At 36.0% G+C, this 23,395-nt stretch overlaps 1 protein-coding gene across 1 annotated transcript in view; it reads right to left on the minus strand.

The window, feature by feature from the left end:
* Positions 1–23,395, minus strand: part of LOC145676375 (solute carrier organic anion transporter family member 74D-like) — a 261,508-nt gene that overhangs the window by 9,575 nt on the left and 228,538 nt on the right. Inside the window, exons 10-12 of the mRNA XM_081747228.1 lie at positions 22,616–22,827; positions 19,475–19,578; positions 4,474–4,575 (exon numbers count right to left, since the gene is read on the minus strand). Of these exons, the coding sequence (XP_081603354.1) occupies positions 4,474–4,575; positions 19,475–19,578; positions 22,616–22,827 (418 nt within the window). The remainder of the gene's footprint in view (positions 1–4,473; positions 4,576–19,474; positions 19,579–22,615; positions 22,828–23,395) is intronic.

The following is a 23,395-nucleotide window of genomic DNA, read 5'->3' on the forward strand; positions in this document are numbered from 1 at the left end:
TTCATAAATCTTTATCAGTATGGAAAAATAAAACATTGTTTTCCTTTTTTATCCAGAGTTACTTTAGGCCTTAAAATAAACCGTTAGTTTTTTTTCTACAACGAAATATGAGTCCGCAAACAATATTTTGTGCTAACTAATTATATATATAGACATGTTCAAATTATTAGACTCACGCTCGAAAAATACAAAGTTGATATTGCGGTCCTAATTTCCGAGTTCTTGAACATGTAATTTAATGATTAAAGCACCAATATGGGATCCTTCATTTCTTTACTCTACAGTTGAAGTGGTGATATCACCGTCGAAGAGCAGATAGCATTAGTGGGAGGGATAGTTCTGAAAGCGGTGTTTTAGTAATGGACAGGTATTGTTGTTTCTATCAACAAGTTACAGTCTGAAGTGTTGTGGTTGAAGTCGTAAGCAGTTGCGATATTCAAAGCGTTCAACAGTTCAAATGGGCCTGTTTAAAGTGATCGTGACGGTTTTGTGTATTAACCGTTTCCCGGATTAACACGTATATTTACGTTTGAAGATAATATCAAGGTGACCAGAATTTTCACTTGTGAAAACAGGACGCATACGAATCGGCTACGGGGGGTGGGGGGGAATATATCTGACTTCCAGATTGCATTTTGGGACTCAGCAGTGTTCTCAATTTACAAAATACACAATTAAGAGTGATAACGCACCGTTTCTAACTTTGAGTGTACCACACAACCAATAATGGGTCCCGATTGCAAGTTCTACCCAACAATTCTTTTAACTAGTTGAACACTCAGAATTCGCACTCAATTCTCACGTGATCCACGAACAGTCAATGCCCATTTGAAAATTCAGAAGTTCACGGCTGAACCTTGGCAACTAGTGTTGGTTCGGAAGGGAGAATTTGCATTGACGATTTATATTTTGAATAACAATTACGGGACACCTAGGTCATTTTTACTTAAAAACGGGACATTTAGGCGTCCCGTTCGTGAATCAGAAAAAAACGGGAGAACGGTTGGAAAAAAGGGACTGTCCCGGCTAAAACCTGGTCACCTTGGATAATATGTAAAACAGGATTAAACCGAGTTATTACGGTCATTATATTGTTTACCGGTACATTCTTGTCTGGATTAACCCAAAATACTCCGTCGTGATAAAGAAAAATGGACTGAGCAAATATTTACACACAATTCAACCGTCTTTTGTTTTGGTTTGTTAATTTAACACCGGGGGGGGGGGATATATTACTTCCATAATAGTCCTGTGTTTTTTCAGTATTAACGCTACGAGGGAGCTGTTCATTAGTTTCTTTTCTTTTCTCTCGTTTTGAAGAAGTATTGTGTTTACAACTGCATTGTTGAGTGCATTTTGCAAACAATGAGCAGTGATGAAGAAGAAATTTTAAGTGTTGTTAGTATAGGTACGAGTAGTAGTAGTAACAGTGAATTCGCTACATTCTTTTCTTTATTTTAACATTTCCAATTTGTACCAAAATATAAATGTAACTTATAAATTACACTAAGGACGAAATGTATAGTAACTGGCACAATGAAAGTCAACATGAGGAAGTGTTAACAGTTCTTTGGTCTGGTTACAGAATAATTTATAAATTATCTTTACTTCTTTATTTTCATTCGTATTATTACTAACTTTTACATTGGATTTGCTTCTATTACATGATAATTATTATGACACCTATTATTATGACACATAGAAAAGTATATGAAAAGGTTAATATAGCATCTTTTCAGCATTTATTTTATTTCATTCGTATAGTTTCTCTTCTATTTTTCAGTGCCCGAAATAATTCGGGATAATCCAGAAGGAGATTTTTTATTGACTATAACTTTCGAAATTGAGTCCTGAATGACAATTAACATAGACCATGAGAGGTTCCAAATATGACTTTTTTCGCACGTTTTTCTGCAAAAAATGTAGACCAGGAAAGAGGTAACCTTTATTCTGTGAGGTCCTGAAATCGCTGCATAATGAGAAAAGCCAGAGACCTTTCTCCGCGTAAAGTAGAAATTATCAAAACACTTCAGGTAGAAAGAAAATATACATAACAGCAAATACCTAGTAGAATTGGCATAGGGCAAAAATCTGTGAGTAGAATCTCTGTTGCAATGAGCAAGAAGCAAACGTATCAAATAAATATGGTTGGGATGTGTGGGGAAAAACCAAAGCTATCGCTAAGAGGTATCAAAGAACTAAAAAGATTGGCTCTGGGAAACAGAGACGCACCTTCTAGAGATTCAAGTATAAAAATGACTGAGTATGGTGCAGACATTTCTCCTAAAAGTATTCGAAGGATTCTTTGTACCGAGAGAATAAAAACACTCAAGACAAAGGGCCGCGGCGGCTCAGTGGTAGAGCGTTCACCTCTGGTGTTTGCGGTCCCGGGTTCGATCCCAGCCCCCTCCAAGTGAACTTTGTGGTGGACAAACACCGTGTGCGAGGGTTTCCTCGGAGTTCTCCCGTTTCCTCCCACTTTCTTCATTCCACCATTTCATTCATTGCTCATCATCACCGTCTCCTTTAGCCTAACCAACATAACCATGGGACGTAAAACTCAAAGGTTTCATTTCATTTCTCAACACTCAAGACAAGAAAGAAAGTAAAAATTACTGCAATCATGGCAAAGAAGGGTCTCGAATGAACACGAGGCCTAGAATATTGGAATTCTGATGATTCGACAATAGTGTGTTTCAGTGATGAATCATGTATCTTCGTGTCTGATGAATGTTGACAATATGTACGACCTGGGAAGGGATTCAATTTGGAATGTCTTCAAAAAACCGTGAAGCATCGTACTACAGTCATGATCTGGGATGTGATGTCTGTCTTCGGGCCTGGGAGACTGATAGTACAGGGAACAATAATGCAAAAGGAATTCCTACAAGTTCTTCAAGAAGAACTGCTTCCCAGAGTGCAGTTTGCTTTGATGACGCACACGTCACCTTTATGCATGACATAGTGTCATACCACTGGGCCAACGCTCTGACAAAATTCTTCCAGGACAACGAAATTAGTGTTCTTCCGTGGTCAAAAATTTTTGTTAAGTCCTTTTGAAAACCTTTGGCGTTTCATGATGGAAAAGCTAAAGAAGAAGCATATTACAACCAAACATCAATTGATCGAGAACATCAACGATTTGTGGTATCATGATGCTGAATTGAAGTCAAATGTACAAAACTCATATAGAACATACGAAAAGAATAAAAGACTTAATAATGAATAAGAGATTTCATACGAAATATTAATCTTTGTGTGAGAGATCATTTTCTTTTAAATATTCTGTTTGGGATTATTTGTGTATTTAACAGTGTGTGTGCCTTTAGCTGGCAACAGTGTTCAAGTTGCTTAACGCTTTTCTATTGTTTGGTGGGGGTGAATGTGGAGGCAGCAAGAGCATACAGTTTGGTGGACCATATATCATGGTAGAACATCGTACAATATATCACAAACAGTAAGCCATCGAATTACAATCATTTACAACTAAAGACCTTGTGAATATGTTTATTCTCGTGTATTATTTTTCTGTGCAAATTGTAGTTGTAATCATTAAATACAGTGAATTTATATTTGGTTGCATTCATGTGGTGTACGAATCAAGCCTTACAGTCCACTAGTATGAACATTGTTTTTAGCATTGTCATTGTACTTGAGTGAAGTTACAAATATATACATTCATATTGTACATATTCTATTCCATTTTTTGTTTCCAATTTGGATATATACGCTGTATAGTAATTATATCTGAATGTCACATACGCATTTGTTTTATTGATATTGAAAAGCATGTGCCACACCCACTAGAAATTAGGATAGAGTTATAAAGTAGCAATTTGGACTAAGTTCGAACGCGTTTTCTCACGTAATATTGTAAGAACAGTAAAATATTCAGAAACTGAATTTTGAGTCCAATAATTTGAACATGTCTGTAATATGGAATTCAATAACTATCAAATATGTCTTAAACTTCTTGCATAGCGTCACACGTCTTTACACTGCCATTTTCGTTTCAACGTTGCACAGTTTTAAGAAAAACGCAAGCACGTAACGAAGTAAGTTTCGAGTAGCATCGGACAACAAGTTTAGCAATAATACGTTAATGTCGCCACTGTACCATACTTCTAGAGACATCTATTGAGCAAAATACGAACTTCGATAAGGTAAAACGAAACACTTGTAGCCAGAAGTAACTCGGGGTAAAAATATAGGATCAAACTTTCACACGTAACTTAAATTAGGATAAATCCTTAAGGGTATATGCCGTAGTGGCGTATGTAAAGGGGGTTGCAGTGATTTTACCCTTTTTCCCTTTGAACAAGATATTATAGAAAAAGGCAACCATTTTAAGATTGCATTCAAAATTCCTGAAACGAAATTAACTTGGAATCTAAAAACCCTTCTCCTTTGTTGAATTGCCCTTAGGCAACCAGTCTCCATGAGATATTGAAAAACTAATACCAAATATCTTACCTGCTGACACAAAATTTAAGTAATATCTCAAAGTTTGTCCATTATACAACCAGCAATTTCCGGTTCCTCCACACGTCATTCCCCAAACAAGGCACGATAAATCTGTAAAAAGAACATCACATATTAAAATCTGAAACAGAATAAAAATTCAGCGATGTTTGAAGATAGTACAAATAAGATTGATTTCTTTCGACACTAAACTCAATTAGATATTAATCCTTCAGCAAGTTATAAATGTTTATTTATCTATCTATGTATCTATGCATGTATGTATGTATGTATGTATGTATCTATCTATCTATCTAAATAAATAAATAAATAAATAAATAAATAAATAAATAAAAATGAAAGTGACCATAAGTTAATAACACTTGAATAAGTCAATCATTCTTAGGGATGGTATCGAGACGAGACGAGACGAGACTTTGTACAGTCTCGGTCTCGTCTCGGTTGATAAATAGCGGTCTCGGTCTCGTCTCGAGTCAAAAATCGCCGTCTCGGTCTCGTCTCGGTCAATAGATGCTTGTCTCGATCTCGGTCTCGGTCTCAAGGACCAAATCTCGGTCTCGTCTCTAAAGTCTCGAAAGTCTCGAAATAAATAGTGTGAAATTAAAATTGTGAAAGTATTATTATCGTAGTCTGTCGTTTCCGCTTCTTATTTTTTGCTTTCATTCTTGACTGTTATGGTATGCTGTACCTCTTCATAGCTAATTTGCTAGCGCTAATGCTTTCCATGCGTGTGTTCCAGGTTCAACCATCTGTGGGCAGTGGCGGCGGTTGGACGTTAAAAGTGTGTGTGTGTGGGGGGCAAGACATGATCTGAATATTTGATATCAATGTTAGTTTTCCTGGTTACTTGTAACACTTTGTTTGACGAAAGGTTGTATAACTAATAGGATACTATCTTTTTCAGTTAGAATACCCTATATCGTATTTCATATTTTATTAAGTAAATTGAAAAGAGAAACGCAAGTAGACACTAGCCCTTTGTACTCTTAAACAACGAAGGTGTAAGAAGAGATTTGATTCCTTGCTCATGAATATCTATGTGGAAAATTGTGTGATCAGATCAGGCACGTAGCCAGGATTTCGTGAAAGGGGGGGTCCGTGACATGAAATACTGTGGTCATCACAAAAGGGGTTCGATCATTCTAAACTATTTTACTGGAACATATATTGGTTCGTTTAGCCAGGATTTCTTAACGAAGGGGGGGAGTATGACATGAAATTCTGAAGGCCCAGGAGCTCGATCAATCTAAACTACTTTGCTATCAACATACATTGGTTTGTTAGGACAATAAAATGAGGATATGTTGGCAAGTATTTTAATAACAAACTATGAAGAAATTTCGAGCAAAATAATAATAAAAAAATGTATTGAAAACGATTTTGCAATATTTACGTCCTTCTCCTGTTTATTCAAATATAACAATTTTTCTTTCGTTATGACCTCAATTATTATAAAAAGTACATACTGAATAATGTCTTGTAAACTATCTTCTAATATAAATAAAATAAAGAGTTTGTTTGTGTGTTTGACTGTCTCTGTGCGGCCTGGGGACCAGACGAGTGGACCAAGAGTTACCAACTTTTGGTCAGGGGTGCCTTGACCCAGGCCCCAGATCAAGACGAAGCGGTTTTTTTAAATTTCGAAACAGTGGGGTCTCAGGGGGGCGTTTACCGGAACCGGCTTGGGAACCAGACAAATTGACCGAGAGTTACCAAATTTTAGTCACGAATACCTTGGTCCAGGCTCGAGACCAGAGTTAAACGTTTTTGTCGAAATTCGAATCAGGGGGGTCTCAGAGGGGCGTTTACCGGGACATGTAAAAGTAGTAGAAAATGACCGATATTTATTTATTTATTTATTTATTTATTTATTTAACAATCACCAGATACAGCTCAGAGGTCATTTTTACATTGAATATCCAACATTAACAATGGAAACGATTTGAAAAGGTATCGGCCAGGGCCTGTTTAGTAGGTGCCATCCCGGCATTTGCCTAGTAGGACTGAGGGAAACCCTGGAAAACCTCAGTCAGGATGGTAGGCAGCGGGATTCGAAGCCACGACCTCCCAGATTCGAAGCCAACGCTCTACCACTTGAGCTATTAGTGTCGAATTCATATTTTCACGGTCGCTGAAATCAATGGTGAAACTCCAGTCGCATTAACTTCCAAATTCACGCTATTCGGCTCCGGGCCGGGGGTCACCGAAGGGGGGGGGTGAGATACCAAGACATATAAAAGTAATCCAAAATGACCGATATTAGTGTCAAATCCATAGTTTTCGCGGTCGCTGAAATCAATGGTGACACTTCCGTTAGCGATGACTTGCAAGTATGCGGGCCGGGAGTCAGCGGGGGGTGGATACCGAGACGTAAAAAATAGCCCAAAATGACCGATATTAGTATCAAATCCATAGTTTTCGAGGTCGCTGAGATCAATGGTGATACTCCCACAGGCGTTGACTTCCAAATACAGCCCCTGTGCGAAGCATGTGCATATTCAACTAGTTTTACTACAATATATGCATTCCTTTCTCTCTTGAATCAAATGCTAACAGAACTTTCTTTCAACACATTTTTTTGTTTTTATTATTCCGTCAACTACTGTCGGTTCCAAATGATAGGTTAAAGGAGCAACATAAAATTGTCCTTGAAGTAACATGTTTGATACTGCAAGGAAGGATGCGATGACGAAAAGTTATGATTAAAAATGTCCACACTGTTACACAACGGCACTTATGCTTTCGAAAGCTTGAAATCTCCCTGACTAGTAGCAGGAATTCTGAGAATTCCATAACTTTTCTTGAAACTGACTCTTCCAGAATACCTCGCTTACCTCGCCACCATATTGCAAGTAATACAAATCTTCTCATAAGAAAGAGTAAGCAAAAGCTTCTTGTAGTTTTCTTTTTAATTTTTAAAGCACATTCTTCTTTTTGTCATTTCATTTTGTTTTATCCTTCCTTAATTTTTTCATTTCTGGTCTCGAAGGGGGGGGGTCCGGACCCCCCCCCCTTGGCTTTGTGCCTGGCATATTTAATAAATTTACAAAACAAATAAACAGAAAGGATAATATTAATCAAATAATCATAGTAATGAATAATGGGGCTTGTTTTGCAAAAGTTATATTGAAACTGGAAATTAATGAACAACTTATTTTTAATTCCACGCATGCTATTATATATTTTATTACTCTTAGAATGACAGTGAATACTACAAGCATATGCTACGACATTTAAAGAAATACTTTTGCACCTTCCCGAAATATGTTCGCTGCCATTAAGTACAGTTTTCACTTTCTTGGAATATATCAAAACTCAGCTATACTTAGTGACTCCACATTTCAGTTATACAAAATAATTCTAAAATCTAGAATTATGCTAAATTTAATAAATTGAATTGTATATACAAAACTGTATATGTACATCCCTAAACTCCTATATTATACTGCAAAATTAATATTCCTTACCGAGCTCCTTCGTGGCTAAGCGGTTAGCGTACACGCCTTTGACGTGGGAGACCCGGGCTCGATTCCCCGGGGAAGCTCACGTGGTTCGGACTCCACGTTGATAATTAAGTCCACGTCTCACATAACTTCGCTGCTGAACAGGATGTTAAACTAAAAAAATCAAATCAAAATATTCCTTATTACTATTAGAAAGAACAAAATACATTTTAGGAACTGTCGATTTTTGTGCAATTAAAGAATAACTTGTGAAGGACTTCTTTTCTTGCGAAATGTTATCTCAATTAGTTCCAGAGCAGTTGACTAACATATCGAGCCCTTGCAAGAAGAAATTAAAGAATTGTGGCGCTCCAATAGGTTAATTTTTGGTCCATTTTTAGTAGCAGTTCAAACGCAATTCCTAGCTTTCTTAATTCCACGGGAAGACAACCAATACGTACTCATGGAACGACAAATATTTTATGCCACCATTTTTATTCTATGAACCAATAATACATACAAAACTTTATATTTCCAAATGAAACTATATACATTAATGGGTAATTTCAAAAAAGTGGGGGCAACTGCCCCCCTTTGCCCCCCTAATCGCCGCCCATGTCTGTTGGTATATCATATCTGGGATAAAACCCTAATAGTAACCCATATTTCACTTTCTAGCAATAGACTTTGTCTCAAATAGCCTCACTACTGCCTATACAATTAAACTCTATTAAAATAACTCCAGTACTATACAGTAGTTTATTTCCTTCCTTTGAATCAGAATTGATCAATACCTCCTAACGGATAACACAACACATAGCAGCTCGAAAGTATTAAATCGGACCGAAATTGAAATTTTACAATACCTCGTTTATTGTCCAATACATTCTGCTTTGACTGTCATTTTAAAAACAGAATATAACATTCATGATCTTAACAAATAGGGTAAATTATTACTACAACATATTTTGTTTCTAATTGATCAAATGCTTTATTAGTGTTTCATATATACGTATTTAATTTACACTTTATAACACGGACTTCCTGAACCTTGTGGTGGGAGCTAAGACACCCACCTTTGTTATGTGTGGTCTTGGGTTGAAATCAACAAACAAGTTAGATTTAAAGTCCGATATTTCGCACAGTTCGCGTCTCAATTTAAGTACATTCTGTTTCTTATACGAGATCGTAAAATCGTAATGCATTACTATGCATAGCCGTAACTAGGCAGGAGCAACTGGGACAGTGTCCCGGGGTCCTCACCCATAAGAGCGTCGAAAAACCCAGTCAGGCTTACAAAATTTCTACTCTGAGAAATATGGAAAGGATAATACGTAAGAAATTGAAGAATTTAGTGCTATAATTTAAATAAATTGTCATGAATACTGCAGATTTATCTCTTTGTACGCTAGGGAAAATGTCGACCCTCGGTGGCGACGAAATCAGTTTTCGGGGTCCATAGAGTTACTGTTACTCATCTAAGTAGGACAAAGCAATAATTTGTTTCTTTTTTCAAATATCTTGTTTTACTCTTCGTACTACTCTTCGCAGTAGTTTATGTGAAGTATATTTATTTATTTTTATTTAATTTAATTTATGTTTTGCTCTCATTTCAATTATGTCACGCAGAGACGTAAGCAGACTACAGCAGAGCCGTAAGCAGCACGCTTAACTACAATTCGCGTGGTCCCAAGTTCGATTTCCGGTGTGGGTACAGTTGAACGACCAAAGTGGTTCCACTATAATCAGTAGCTCCACGTCTCCTTTAGCCACCCTAGCATAATCGTGGGACGTTAAACTAAAACAAATTAACCCAAAAATCAACACAATGCGTATTACTAACTGTAAGTCTTTGAATAATTGCATATACACTGAAGAAAAAACCCAAGTCCAGATTTTAGGATAAAACGAGGATAATATGCTTTTTGTTGGGAACACTATGACAAGACAGTGGTGTCAGTCTTAATACTGGGTGAAACACCCTCATTTCTATGGCGACATAGTCAGTAAGTGAGAGCGATGCTTACTGTTCTCACAGGAGTAACTGATGCTCTCACTTACTGTAGTACGTAGCCACATGAAATAAGGGTCTTGCACCCAGTATTACAATTGACGCCTGTATATATATATAAAACAACACCGACGATTGGGAGGTGAATCCTGACACCAAGATAAGACAAAATGCTTCCTTTTCGGAATTACACGCTGCCAAAAACATGAAAAAAAATGAATTTTAATGTTCCATAGCTCCAGTGGCGGAGCCAAGGGAAGGTCAGGGAGGCCAGGCCCCCTTGCTCAAAATCTTGGCCCCCTAGTGACCCCCACACAGTGATATGACTATAGGTTTACAAACGCTAAGTGAGTCGTAGCCACAAGTGAAATTACTACCAAAACATCTCTCCACAACAGAGTTACCAACTGCAGAATACCGTATGTTGCGATAGTCTGCGTTCCGAAATGAAATGAAATCAAGATTTACGTCCCACGGATATGCCAACTAGGCTAATGGTGACGGTGACGACGAGAGATGAATGAAATGGTGGAATGAAGAAAGTGAGAGGAAACGGGAGAAACCAAAGAAAACCCACGCACGCGGTGTTTGTCCACCACAAAGTTCACTTGACGCGAGCTGTGATCGGATTAAAGGTGGACGCTCTACCACTGAACCACTGCTCTGTGTTTCGAGTAAAATAGCTCTACTAGTTTATGTTCGTAGCACAGCAAGATCTAATTCACCGAAATCTGTGGGATGCATGCATTGATCTCATCACCTGAACTACCTTTTAACCCCTGTATCTTATTGACGTAGTTATCTCTTTTGTTTTCGACAAAGAGCCAGAAAGAAAAGCAAAATCAGTCGGCTTTCTCATTCGCTTCAATGCTGAAATTTATACTAAAATATGAGACACTTACTTACAAATAGGATACACTTTAGTAAACCATTACACTTGCGTTGGACGAAAGAAGTGTTCGTACATTACCTATTACAATTCGTACAGTAAGTAGTTAATTCTCATTGACTATGGTGACATAGAACAAATGCATAGTAATCATTAAATAATTTGGTACTACTACTACTACTACTACTACTACTACTACTACTACTAATAATAATAATAATAATAATAATAATAATAATAATAATAATTATTATTATTATTATTATTATTATTATTATTATTATTATTATTATTATTATTATTATTATTATTATTACAGTTTATCTACATAATAATATAAATAACTATTAATATTATTATGCGGTATTAAAACAAATCTGGAACTTGTGATATTTATTCACTTCCATCATTCCATCAGGCAAACTGGTCCCATGTGTGCAAGAAGGAATGTTTCGAACTGGTAAAATTTGAGATGACTACTGCCTATAACCTTGAGCTTCGCCTGTCCAATTCTATTATAGCAGTCAACCTCCGCCGTCACGTCTAAGTGGAGTAGTCACCTAACCCTTGCTCATGTTCATCAGCAATCACGAGCACTAGGTTTACTCACAAAGGATGTCGCGGCATGTTCTGCAAACAGCTTGTTGTTTACAGTTTCCATTCAACTTTCAGAAGTAATGTTCCACTGTATAAATATGATAAACAGACTTGTTTCCTAGTTCGCTTTGATTTTCTTAACGACTACTAAAAATAAGTAGTTATCGTAATTCTGCTTTTTTTTAAAAAAAAAAAAATAGTGCTTTTGGATAGGATAGGCCTAATGGATAGAATAAGATATGCATATTCAATGATTTTTAAATTATACAGTACATTTTAGCTTGTGATTGAACCTTACAAGTTTGGTGAGTATATGAATCAAATTTTTCCATTCACTGAAGATGCCCCCCTCAAAATTTTCGTAGTCCCTTCATTGGCCCTCTTGAAAAACATTCTAGCTACGCTACTGCATAGCTCCAATACTATGGGATCTACCGTAGTCGGGTCAAGACTTCAACTAAGAATTAGTATGTGCCCTATCAGTATGTATCCATGTATCAGTATCTTGCGGTACTTCTGCAACAGCTTTTACAGAGGTAGTTGGTGAGTACTTAAAATTATATGCCCTTAGCGAAATTCCTTCTATGAAAATTGTTGCGTGAGTACCGCAGGATTCTGAAACATGTATTTTTGGATAGGTCACTTAATAGTTCCTAAGTAAAGTCTTGATCCGACTACCGTAGATCCTATAGTATTGGAGCTAGGGACCATTAAAGTTCATTTTTTCATGTTTTCGACAGCCTATAATTCCAAAAGTAAGCATTTGTGCACCCAGGTTGGTCTATACTTTTTGTCTTATCTTGATGTCAGGAATCACCTCCCAAACGTTGTTGATATATTATATATATATATATATATATATATATATATATATATATATATATAGATAGATAGATAGGTAGATAGATAGATAGATAGATAGAGAGAGAGAGAGAGAGAGAGAGACGGACAGAGAAGGCAACATCAGCAGTGGATTTTGTTTCGGGAGAGGTTTGAGAAACGGGTAAGAAACATTTGTGGTGTACGTGCAGTGTGAAAAAATAGTCACAAATTTATTTCGGGAGAGGCTTGAGCCTGATAGGCACCCCCTAAATACAGGACTGTACATCAGTCAACCGTTCCCATATTATCTAACACTGCGACGAAAGAAATTTTGAGTGAAGACAATTTTAATTTTTATCAATATTCGAGACGAGACCTAGAGCTCCTCCGTGGCTAAGCGGTTAGCGTACGCGCCTTTGTCGTGGGAGACCCGGGTTCGATTCCCGGCGTGAGCTCATGTGGTTCGGATTCCACGTTAATCAGTAGGTCCACGTCTCATATAGCCTCGCTGCTGAAAGGGACGCTAAACTAAAATCAACTCGAGACGAGACCGAGACTTTCGAGACTGACTTGAGTCTCGTCTCGGTCTCGTCTCGATTTATAGAGGCCTGTCTCGGTCTCGGTCTCGTCTTGGTTATATAAAATCCGTCTCGGTCTCGGTTTCGTCTCGGTATAGAAAAGCCCGTATCGGTCTCGGTCTCGTCTCGATAATTCGAGACGAGACCGAGACGAGACCGAGACTAGTCTCGGTCTCGGTACCATCCCTAATCATTCTCGATCAAATTTTCAACAGATGAGGTTCGGGAATGCAATCTTCCCTTTGACAGTGCAAAACTTAGTGGAGTGGGTTTGGGGGAGATATATGAAAATGATCGAAAATGACTGATATTAGTGTCAAATCCATAGTTTTCGGCGTGGCTAAGATAAACAGTGACACTTCCGATACTGTTAAATCCAAATTTAGCCCCACAACTAAAAGGAAAGGGCAGTGTTTCTTCCAGACATGCTTTCGCTTCGGGGGGGGGGGGGGCACTGCGCCCTTGAGCTCTGAGAGTGCCCACCGGAGGAGACCTAAATAATAGGTCTATAATATAGTAAGAAATGGAATAGCACCAGCAGTGCCCCCCGGAATACTAAGAGTGCTCCCCTGAACATGTTTCGTGTAAGAAACCCTGGGTAAAAGGGGAGGGGAGATATATAAAAATGATGGAAAATAACCGATATCAGAGAGGATTTCAGTTATAGTAAAAAGTTACTGACTAGTGAACATATTACTAATTTTTGTTATTTTAACCCGGAGAAGCGTGTAAATGACACTAGTGCCTCATAACAATCAAATCTACGTCAAAGAAATGTAGGATAATGGGGACGGAGAGGAACTGTGACAACTTCTGCCGCCTGGCAGAGTTGTCAACTATGGAAAATAAAGTTACCAACTCCTGTTGCTAATCCTCAAAACAGATAAACAATAATTTAATTTTAAACCTTGAAGCATATACAGTGAAACCTGTCTATGTTGGCCACCATCGGTTCCATTGAAAAGTGGCTAACTTAGACAGGTGGCCAACTTACAGAAAATAAGTGTGATTTGTGTATTTTTAGAATAGGATTTCTAGTATTACTAAATTGTAAAATTTTAATAAGCAGTGGCACGACAGCTACTTATAAATAATGTATATAGAGTAATCATAAAAATATACAGTACTAGAAAATATTACTATAGTATGCAAGAGCGCCGATTTCTCTGTAAATTTGGGGGGGGGGCATTCAGATGCAGTATATGAAGATTTTAAGACAAATTGCACTCAGATTATACCAAATATTGTATACTCATAAATAAAATAGGGGCCACATGAGCTTTAGGGGCCCGGGCCCCCTCGGTCCCCCCAGGATCGGCGCTCTTGATAGTATTTTTATTATATATACATACCTTTCTCTTCGTGAAAACTAGTCTGGTACATTAGATTATTCGGATTGAAAACACAATAACACAAAAAACCATGAAATAGAAGTGTATGTACGCAGTTCATTGAAATTGATATTATAGCACACTGAGTTATTCAGATTGAAAACAAGAAAAGCTAAGTTATAAATTGAGAAATTCATATGCAATTTATATGACTTCTTTTCAGTTGTTACTGAATGGTGGTTCATTCTAGACATATTTGGTTTATTCTTTTTGGCAGATATGCACATTCTAATATTGTAGTTAACTACCTCTTGTTAATGACATAGAAATGTTTCCTTCGGAGCAAAAGATGTTTTGAGAAAATCTTGAGGGAATTCATATCTCAAAACCTCCGCTACCTTTTGACATGCAGTCAGATGCCAATAAATGACAATTGAGCTTTAACCTTGAGAATTTTCCGGAATTATTAAAGCTTCCCACTGATGAAAGGAGCCGATATAGCTAATGGTTTTACCAAAACAGACAGGGTAAACAAATACGTACAACCATTTCCTGAATTCCTGTACGTGCTTTTTCTTATTCGCATCTTCCTTCACCACCCTTTTATGAGGGTAGTGTTCTGGCCATTGACCTCCAAGAACAAATCGTGCGAATCTATGCTTCTTTATGTCCAGTCACAAATACAGAACATCTGCCTCTCATATGGGAATTCGAAAGAGTTAAGAAAAATAACAAAACTGTATCTTTCGTGGCCAAGATACGCAGGTAAATTTATCATTATCATCATAGGGTAAACATTGCTTCAGTGTGGCCAACTTCCAAGATAGGCAGGTGGCCAACTTATAGAGTAGTAAGTAACGAATGTCTTATGGGAAAATGCAGGTTCAAGACGAACTAGGCCAAGATAAGCAGGTGGCCAACTTAGAGAGGTGGCCAAGTTGACAGGTTTCACTGTAGTTGAGCCTGACAAAAATATTATCCTGCTGGTAAAATACCGCCCGGTTGGCACTTTTGTATATCAGCAAGTCATTCATTGCCGTATCTACACTTTCCTAATGTTCCATTATTCCGAAATAAAGAAGAAAGTTGAACACAACACAGGGATATTCTTCTTAACTAAATACTGGGTGACAGTCAGTGATGAAAATTTTCCGGAAAATTTTCCGATTCATAAAAACATACTCTACTTATTCCTACATCGTTGTTTAGCCGTGATGTGAGGTGGAAAATTTTCTTCTATATTTTTCCGGAAAATTTTCCATTCTTAACAAATATCAGTGATCAAGTAACAGTTCCTCAGTATTCATAACATTGATTGAAATCATGTATAGAAATGTTAAAAAGTGAAAGATCGTTTAAAGAATCTGAAAATTTTCATGGCTCAGACAATTTTCAGTACTATGTAGGAATAAGTGAAACAATTTTTCGTGAATCGAAATATTTTCTGTCTTGTATGGAAAAATTGAAGAACTTTTTATGAGTCGGAAAATTTTCATCATTTTGAAGCAAAAAGTAAAACAAGTTTTTGTGAATCGGAAAGTTTTATTGCCTCTGTAGAAATAAATGTAAGGAATTTTCATGAATCGGAAAATTTTCATCACGATGTAGAAACAAGTGAAAAAACTTTTCATAATCCGGACATTTTTTTTTATATTATGTATAGTGATGTTTGGTAGAAAATTTTCCACTTTATTTAACAGCACATTCATTCAGCTATAAAATTCAATTCCTGTAGAGGAAAGATATACAGGAACAAATTATAATTTTCCAATTAGCTTTCGAAACCAGAAAATTTTCTAATATTTCAAGTTGGGAAGTAAAAATATATTTGTATTGTAAAACTACGATTATTATGCATAAAATTTATTAGACATAATGACGATTCGATTGAACAAGTATATATATAATAAATATGTTTTTTATTTTGGAAATTTAAATTAAGTTACTTGTTTTTAGAACGCAGTGCTAACAGTGCTGCTTTTTATGTCTCTTTTATTATTTTATTGGAAGAACAACTACCCAAATCAGCTTCCTTATTAGTTATATTTCACTTTCTCTTCTGAGTGAATATAGGAATAAATAAATGTTTATTTCCAGAAAATGGTCAGTATTTGCTTTCATGAGTTACTTAAACTCGAATTTTGTGTAGTCAAAAATTTACAGTATGCACTTTATATTATATCTACTTATTTATAAATGTTGCAGTATGTAAACTATAAAAGTAGTAAAGCTATGAGAAAACCGTCTTATGCGTATTAAACTGGCGAAATCTAATATTGTAAGATTAAAGGTGGATTCTGAGGGAAGAACGCATTGAAGTTTTTAAAACATTCTTGAAATGAAGAATCGTTCGATTTCACTTCATGAAACTTTTTAAGACAATATTTATTACCAATAAATTTTACGGCTAAACAACGATGTAGGAATAAGTGGAGTATGTTTTTATGAATCGGAAAATATTCATGACTTAATAAATTGAAATTTTAAATAATAAAATGGGATATTTGTACTCTACGAACTCAATGTATGTTCTCTGCACTTTGCATACACACACACACACACACAGAGAGAGAGAGAGGAGTTGAATTGAGTTGACTTTGAGTTTAACGTCACTTTCAGCAGCGAGACTATACAAGACGGGACCAACTGATTAACGTGGAATCCAATCTACATGAGCTTCCGCTGGGGTCTTCCATGCCAACGGCGCGTATCCTAACCGCTTAGCAACGAAGAAGCTCGCAGATGAAGAGAGAGAGAGAAAGCTAATTGGAAAATTATAATTTGTTGCTGACTAACTTTTCTCTACAGAAATTCAATTTTGTAGCTGAATGTGCAGTTAAATATAGTGGAAAATTTTTCACCTAACCTCACTATACATAATATCCAAAATTGTCCGGCTTATGAAAAGTTTTTTTTTTTTTTTTTCAGTTGTTACTACATCGTGATGAAAATTTTCCGATCTATGAAAATTCCATTCATTTGTTTCTACAGAGCAATAAAACTTTACGATTCACAAAATGCTGTTTTACTTTTTGGTTCAAACTGATGAAAATTTTCCGACTTATAAAAAGTTCTTCAATTTTTCCATATAAGACAGACAATATTTCGATTCGAAAAATTGTTTAACTTGTTCCTACATAGTACCGAAAATTGTCTGAGACATGAAAATTTTCAGATTCTTTAAACGATCTTTCACTTTTTAACATTTCTGTACATGAATTCAACCAATTTTATGATTGCTGAAGAATTGTTACTTGATTACTGATATGTTTTTAGAACGGAAAATTTTCCGCTGAAAATTTTCCACCTCACATCACTAGTGACAGTTCCATCTCAACAGTGTGAAACCGAATTTCTAAGGAAAGCATCAACAAAGAAGATGTTTTCAAATTTAGTGAATAAGTTAGAGACAACAATAAGCGTTGTTGTTATTCGTACAGAAGGAACCATTTCTGCCTCAATAATTGGAATGAACATTTCAGTCATCTTCCCTATTTGTTATGTTTTCATTTGTTTGACATGTTTTTATTTGTTGGAGTTTAGAGACTGTTTTAAGCACCTTTGCTATTTAAGCAGGGTTTAAGATGATATCCAAATCATCATAATGATCTCTACTCTATTCCCAGAAATCAATCAACTCTACTCAATATTGTACCATCTCTTCCGGTTAAAATAGTTAATGTGATGGCTTCTGAATCCGAAGGTAAGTTTCGTTGCCATTACAAAATTGGATTTCACTTGGACTATTTGTTACGGGTCACGTATCCTTAGCGTTTTTAAAGTACCCTTCTGTATCACTCTCCTGATGACTATCTTTAGGACATTACTCAGAAGATAAAACTCCTTCTTTTGTAAGTAACTGAGATATAACTTCTCCAAAGTTACAATCTTCTGGATTCTCTAAGACTTCGGTGTTCATTTTTCTTTAACATACTTTTACTGACTAGGTGATTCATGTTCAAACTAACACCAAATTACACTCACATGTAATAATCTAACACTACACGTAACTTGCCACGAAGTAGAGTGTTTCCCTATCCTATTATAATTATGAATAAAAGAAGTTTATTATTAGCAAGAAGGCTCATATATACGTCTATAATCTCCATAACTTATAGCAAAAGGCTATACACAGAAAATGACAACAACTACAATTAGTTCTCCCAAGTAGATAAATATGTTTTCGTTTGATAGACGAGCGCTATGTTATAAATGAAGTTAATTGAACAATACAATTTAAAGATCCGTAAAAACTTAAGTCTAGATTTATAAGACAATAAAATGCATTTATCTAACAACGTTAATGTATACCATTACAAAGAATTATTTATTGTTTTTGAGAGACCCCTGGTATGGAAACTTGGAGTATTGATAGAAAATTACAGAAATCTTGAAAATTGTTGTTAGCACAAGGCTAAAATTACGTAAGAAACAGAAACCCAATTAGATATTAGATTTCACGAAAGATAAAAATTTGATGCAGATTTAGTATACCACAAGGCACTTTAATTATCTCTATGTGATCTCTCAGAGCCCACATATATTTCCAGGCTTAAGCTTTCCTCTGGAGCAAAACCCACTAAAAACTACAGCAATTTCCGAGGAACTCTCTTTTCATTCGTGCACAAATTTACACTATTATTATTATCAGTGGCGTATTTACGATTTTGTTTCGGGGGGCTTTGCCTGTAAATGTGAAAATTCTGCAAGATATTTCATATATTTTACTATAGTAAAGATTTCGGGGGTCTTCAGCCCGGAAGCCCCCCTAAACACGTCACTGATTATTATTGATAACAAGATCCTTGTAAGTGATACACGAAACTTTTCCACAATACTTAAAAATAGATCCAGTCAGTGCCGGAACCAGGGGGCGATTCCCCCAGAATAGGAAACTTTTATTTTATATAAAAATAAAACCCATCCCAGAGTTTGGAGCTCTTAAAAGTAGCTCTAAGTAGCAATATTACAACCCACCGCCCCCCTAGAAATCCGTCCTGGATCCGCCCCTGGATCAAGTCTTCGTCTATTATCACAACCAGCTAGGTGTGTTCGTACTGCCTTCTGCCTTTTTCCTCGTCTGCGCCCCGCTCTACTTACATTTACTAAGGATGATGATTTAGCAAATTTTATGTGTCTATTGGATACAGCTAAAGTATGTATTGTGTACTGTAATATGTAGTAGTTACAGCTATAATATGTAGTGGTAGCCTGCAAATTTTAAAAAAAATCAAAATCTGAGAGTTAAGCTACTTTCGAGGGGGCGCAACACAAACCATGATATAACTCCTTGCTATGTGGAAAAAGCGTGAAATATTTACCTAATAGAGCTCCGTACATAATTGGACCTGGGATAAACGCTAATCCACACAACAATACTTCTGTGAATCCAATTGAAACAGCTTTGTCACTTGGGTCTACACATCTAAAAGAGAAAATAAAATTATAAATCAAATTTCTTGCATTGCAATGGTGGTAGTCTACCATTTTGTTTTATAAAATCAACCAGTTCCCTTTCTTAAAGTACTTTTTGGTGGTCAACGATCTCACTGCAGTTTGGAATATAGGTATGAAGAATATATACACTAGTCCTATTTTGACAAAATTTTTGAGTGACAGTTTATAAGAATGATAGAGGGACGTGGTGAACAGACCATAACTTTTTCTTCGCAGGACTCGAAATAATGGTTTAGTAAGAATTAGTAAAAGGTATTGTTTGTCCGCAATTTTTTTAAATTAGTGATCTTCATTTAAATAAAAAAAAAAAAATAACTTAAATCCAGGAAAGTTATTATATTTTGTTCATTTCTAGATTCAAAGAATCTTCAAAGAATCTCAAATGGAAAAGAGCGTCACTAAACATGAGAAAGTAGTTGTTGCGTATTTTAAGTGAAATGCAAAATTTGTGCTTGGAATGGTTCTAAAAAGAAAGAAATGTTGAAAATTGTATGGTAGTATAGTAAACCCTTTGCAAACGGACTTCAAAATATTTTTATCAAACGGAGAATTTTCGATATTTTACAAGAAAGACGTAAAAGAAACAAGTTGTAAGTTTTATTATTATTATTATTATTATTTAAACACTTTTGTGAAAACTACAAGACTTGCTCTTCAACAGATTTATTAGATCTACTTGTTGAACTCACAATAATTATTCTAACATTTCGATTTTTTTTTCTTAAATGCCTTTTTCGGAAGGAAAAATATTACGGCATTGTATTTAAACATACTGTAAGTTAGCTTACTGACAATGAATAATGTATAAATTTAATTGATGGAAAATATCTTTAAAATTTAATATATCTTTCTCTGTATTGGAAAATACACAGTGCATCATATTGGAACTTTGTATCTTGCCGGGAGCTAAGAGAAGGTGTTCTTTACTAATTCACATATGCTGGTTATGAAAATGAAATCAGAAATTTTCCATCAGGAACCAATTTTTCTGGATAAGATATGTCACATATACCGCTTAGCCTATATTGCATACAGTTAGTGATACATTTTAATTCATAAAAAATCAAAGTAGCACCTTGTCCGACACATGAAAAAGACTCGCTTGCAGTACAGAAGGAACATATAGATGGATAATGTACAGATCATGTACCATAATTCATTTGCTGTTACATAACATTAAGAAAAAACGAACATGAAATCTACAAAACAGCGTGAAATGTACTTAGAAGCTAGAAACTTTTTCTGGAAACTTTCCACTTATGGGTGGATGGTGAAACTTCTTATAGGAGATTCTAGCAGTAATCTGCCAAAAGGTTTGGTGACCATCTTCCCTTATGTCGTCTTTCCATGGTATAGATATTTTGGTGATCTCCTCACCATGTTCACCACTGACATCTCTGAGATTATGTGGAAAAAAATAAAAATGCGAATGTAGGAAAAAAATTGAGGGACATGTTGCACCCCTTAGATTTGTAAACATTCAACATGTGTTCTGTCAGTTCTCTGTAGTATTCAGATCTGGTATTACACAAGAAATTATTGCACACATCTTTGAAGGCAAGCTAAGCTGCCTTCTCAGTATTTGCCAGCAACTCATCAAAGATACTGTCTTTCATCAGGTTACGAATCTGAGGTCTAATGAAAATAACTTCGTTAATTTTTGCTGCATTAATCGCAGGAAATTTGGATATTAGAAATTGAAAACCTCTGCCATCTATGTCCATTGCTTTCACAAAATTCTTCCATGAAGCCCAATTTGAGATGTAACGGCGGTAACAACACATTGTCTTTGTCAACAAGGGGGTTTTACGCAACATTTTTTTTTTCACCAGGATTGAAGCTTTCTCTATCAGACCAATGTTTGACTATGTAATGGTCCTTCCTTGATCTGCTGTCTTAGTTGCACAGAAAAACAAATATTTTGTGTAACCACTTTCCATTCCCAGCACAAGCCCCAAACCTTAGATCACCACATACTTTCCTTTTGTAATTGAAATAGCCAATATGGTTTAGAAGTAGTCATGGTTTTGTAGGTTTCTTTTAACTGAACGGAATGGGCAACTAATATCGAAGTTTTCTCGTTTCCGTTATGCAAGAACACAGCTTAAATCCTAGTATCAAGACTAGTTTTTGAGGAATTTATTAAATAGGCGCCATTCGTCTGGACTGTGAATTAATCCAAATTGTGCAAGTAGCCTATTTAGGTCTTTATAATATATCAGATTCTCGCTCGTTGTGAGAAAAATGGCGAAATCAAGCTGTCGTCTACGGAATTATATCTCAGTGTTGGGCTGTAGCAAGTTTTTTCTTGAAGACGAGAACCAAGTATTTTTGCTTGCTTTTTTGAAAGATTTCGATCTCTTACAAAATCGTTCAATTCTGTTTGTGACAGTGCCTGTGCTGGGAACTGTGATGTAGACAGCATGTACTTAGGATTTCCGTGATCTGTTTGTTTGTCACTATCATGGTCTGTTTGATCATCAAGTGTCCATGTCACTGGTGGTTTTGGAACTGAAAGAGAATCAGAATACGGAACCGAGCGCATTGCTGATTCCAAATTTGAACATGGAACTCTTTGTTTTAATTTACTTGTAATTCCTTTTACATTTGTTAAACGAAAGTGCCAATCAGTTATATGATCTTTATTTTCCATTCATAACTATGGTTTATCAAATGGCATGGATGGGTGGGTTCCCTGCAACCAGCCTCTACAATGCACTGAGTAGAGTAGATCAGAGTGGGCCATGGTAGGTCGACGGGTCAGAGTGGGTCACACTGGGTCCCAGAACACAAGCTTCCATACCACTGATATGGACTGAGATATAACGTACTAAAATACTAAATACTACTACGATACTAAGATAATAAGCACTATTAGCTACGTACTAAGATATAATTGTAAGAGATTATTAGAACTAGAAACCATTGTAGATCCAGTGATTCAAATGATACGGATTATTTGCAAAGGAAGCTTACACTTACTCAAGAACAAGACTAAAATTTACCTGAACTGAATAATGGTGTTTCCAGCTCTTCCAGTGGCTCCAAAGAACCTAAGGAAGCAGAGGATAATGAGAAATGATGTAAATCCAGCAGAGCAATCAACAGGGCATGGTCCATCCACAGCTGATCCTCCCATTATCATACCCAGGCTACTTGAATTGTTTAGCGAAGTATTTGACAATAACTTTGGAATACATATACAATCCTTATATGTCTGAAAGAGATATAGATATTAGAGTAATATTTCATTGCAGTTGCATTTCTTAAACATTTAATCGCAGCCTAAATCACGCTTTTCTAGGTATTTTAAGATTCATGCAATAATAAAATATTAGAAAACTAAATTGAGCTCAGTTTAATTGAATGAAATGCTTTTATTTGCGGGACGAAGCTTAGCAGTAGGATGTTCTATCACGGGAAAAGGAACACTATTTGAACTTTTAAGGTTAGTTTAAAGGGACAAGTTTTGCCGATAGGTGTCACTACAGTCTTCGTCTCTCTCTCATGTATTTTTTACCTTTCATGAAAATTCACGATCTCTCTTACAAATTTCAACCTAGAGATTTCAAATTTTTAAAGAAGGAACTTCATAGCCTATCGAAAGCAACAATCCGTGCCGACTTTTTATTTAGAATTTTCTTCATTGTTGAAATGGGTTATTTGTTGAGGGATGCCCAAACTTTTAACAATATAACTGTTTCAACAATGAAGAAAATTCTAAATAAGAAATCGTCACGGATTGTTGCCTTCGATAGGTTATGAAGTTCCCTCTCCAAAAACTT

This window comes from Thermobia domestica, unplaced genomic scaffold (genome assembly GCF_964235325.1).
Source record: "Thermobia domestica unplaced genomic scaffold, izTheDome1.hap1.1 HAP1_SCAFFOLD_119, whole genome shotgun sequence".
Classification (NCBI taxonomy): domain Eukaryota; kingdom Metazoa; phylum Arthropoda; class Insecta; order Zygentoma; family Lepismatidae; genus Thermobia; species Thermobia domestica.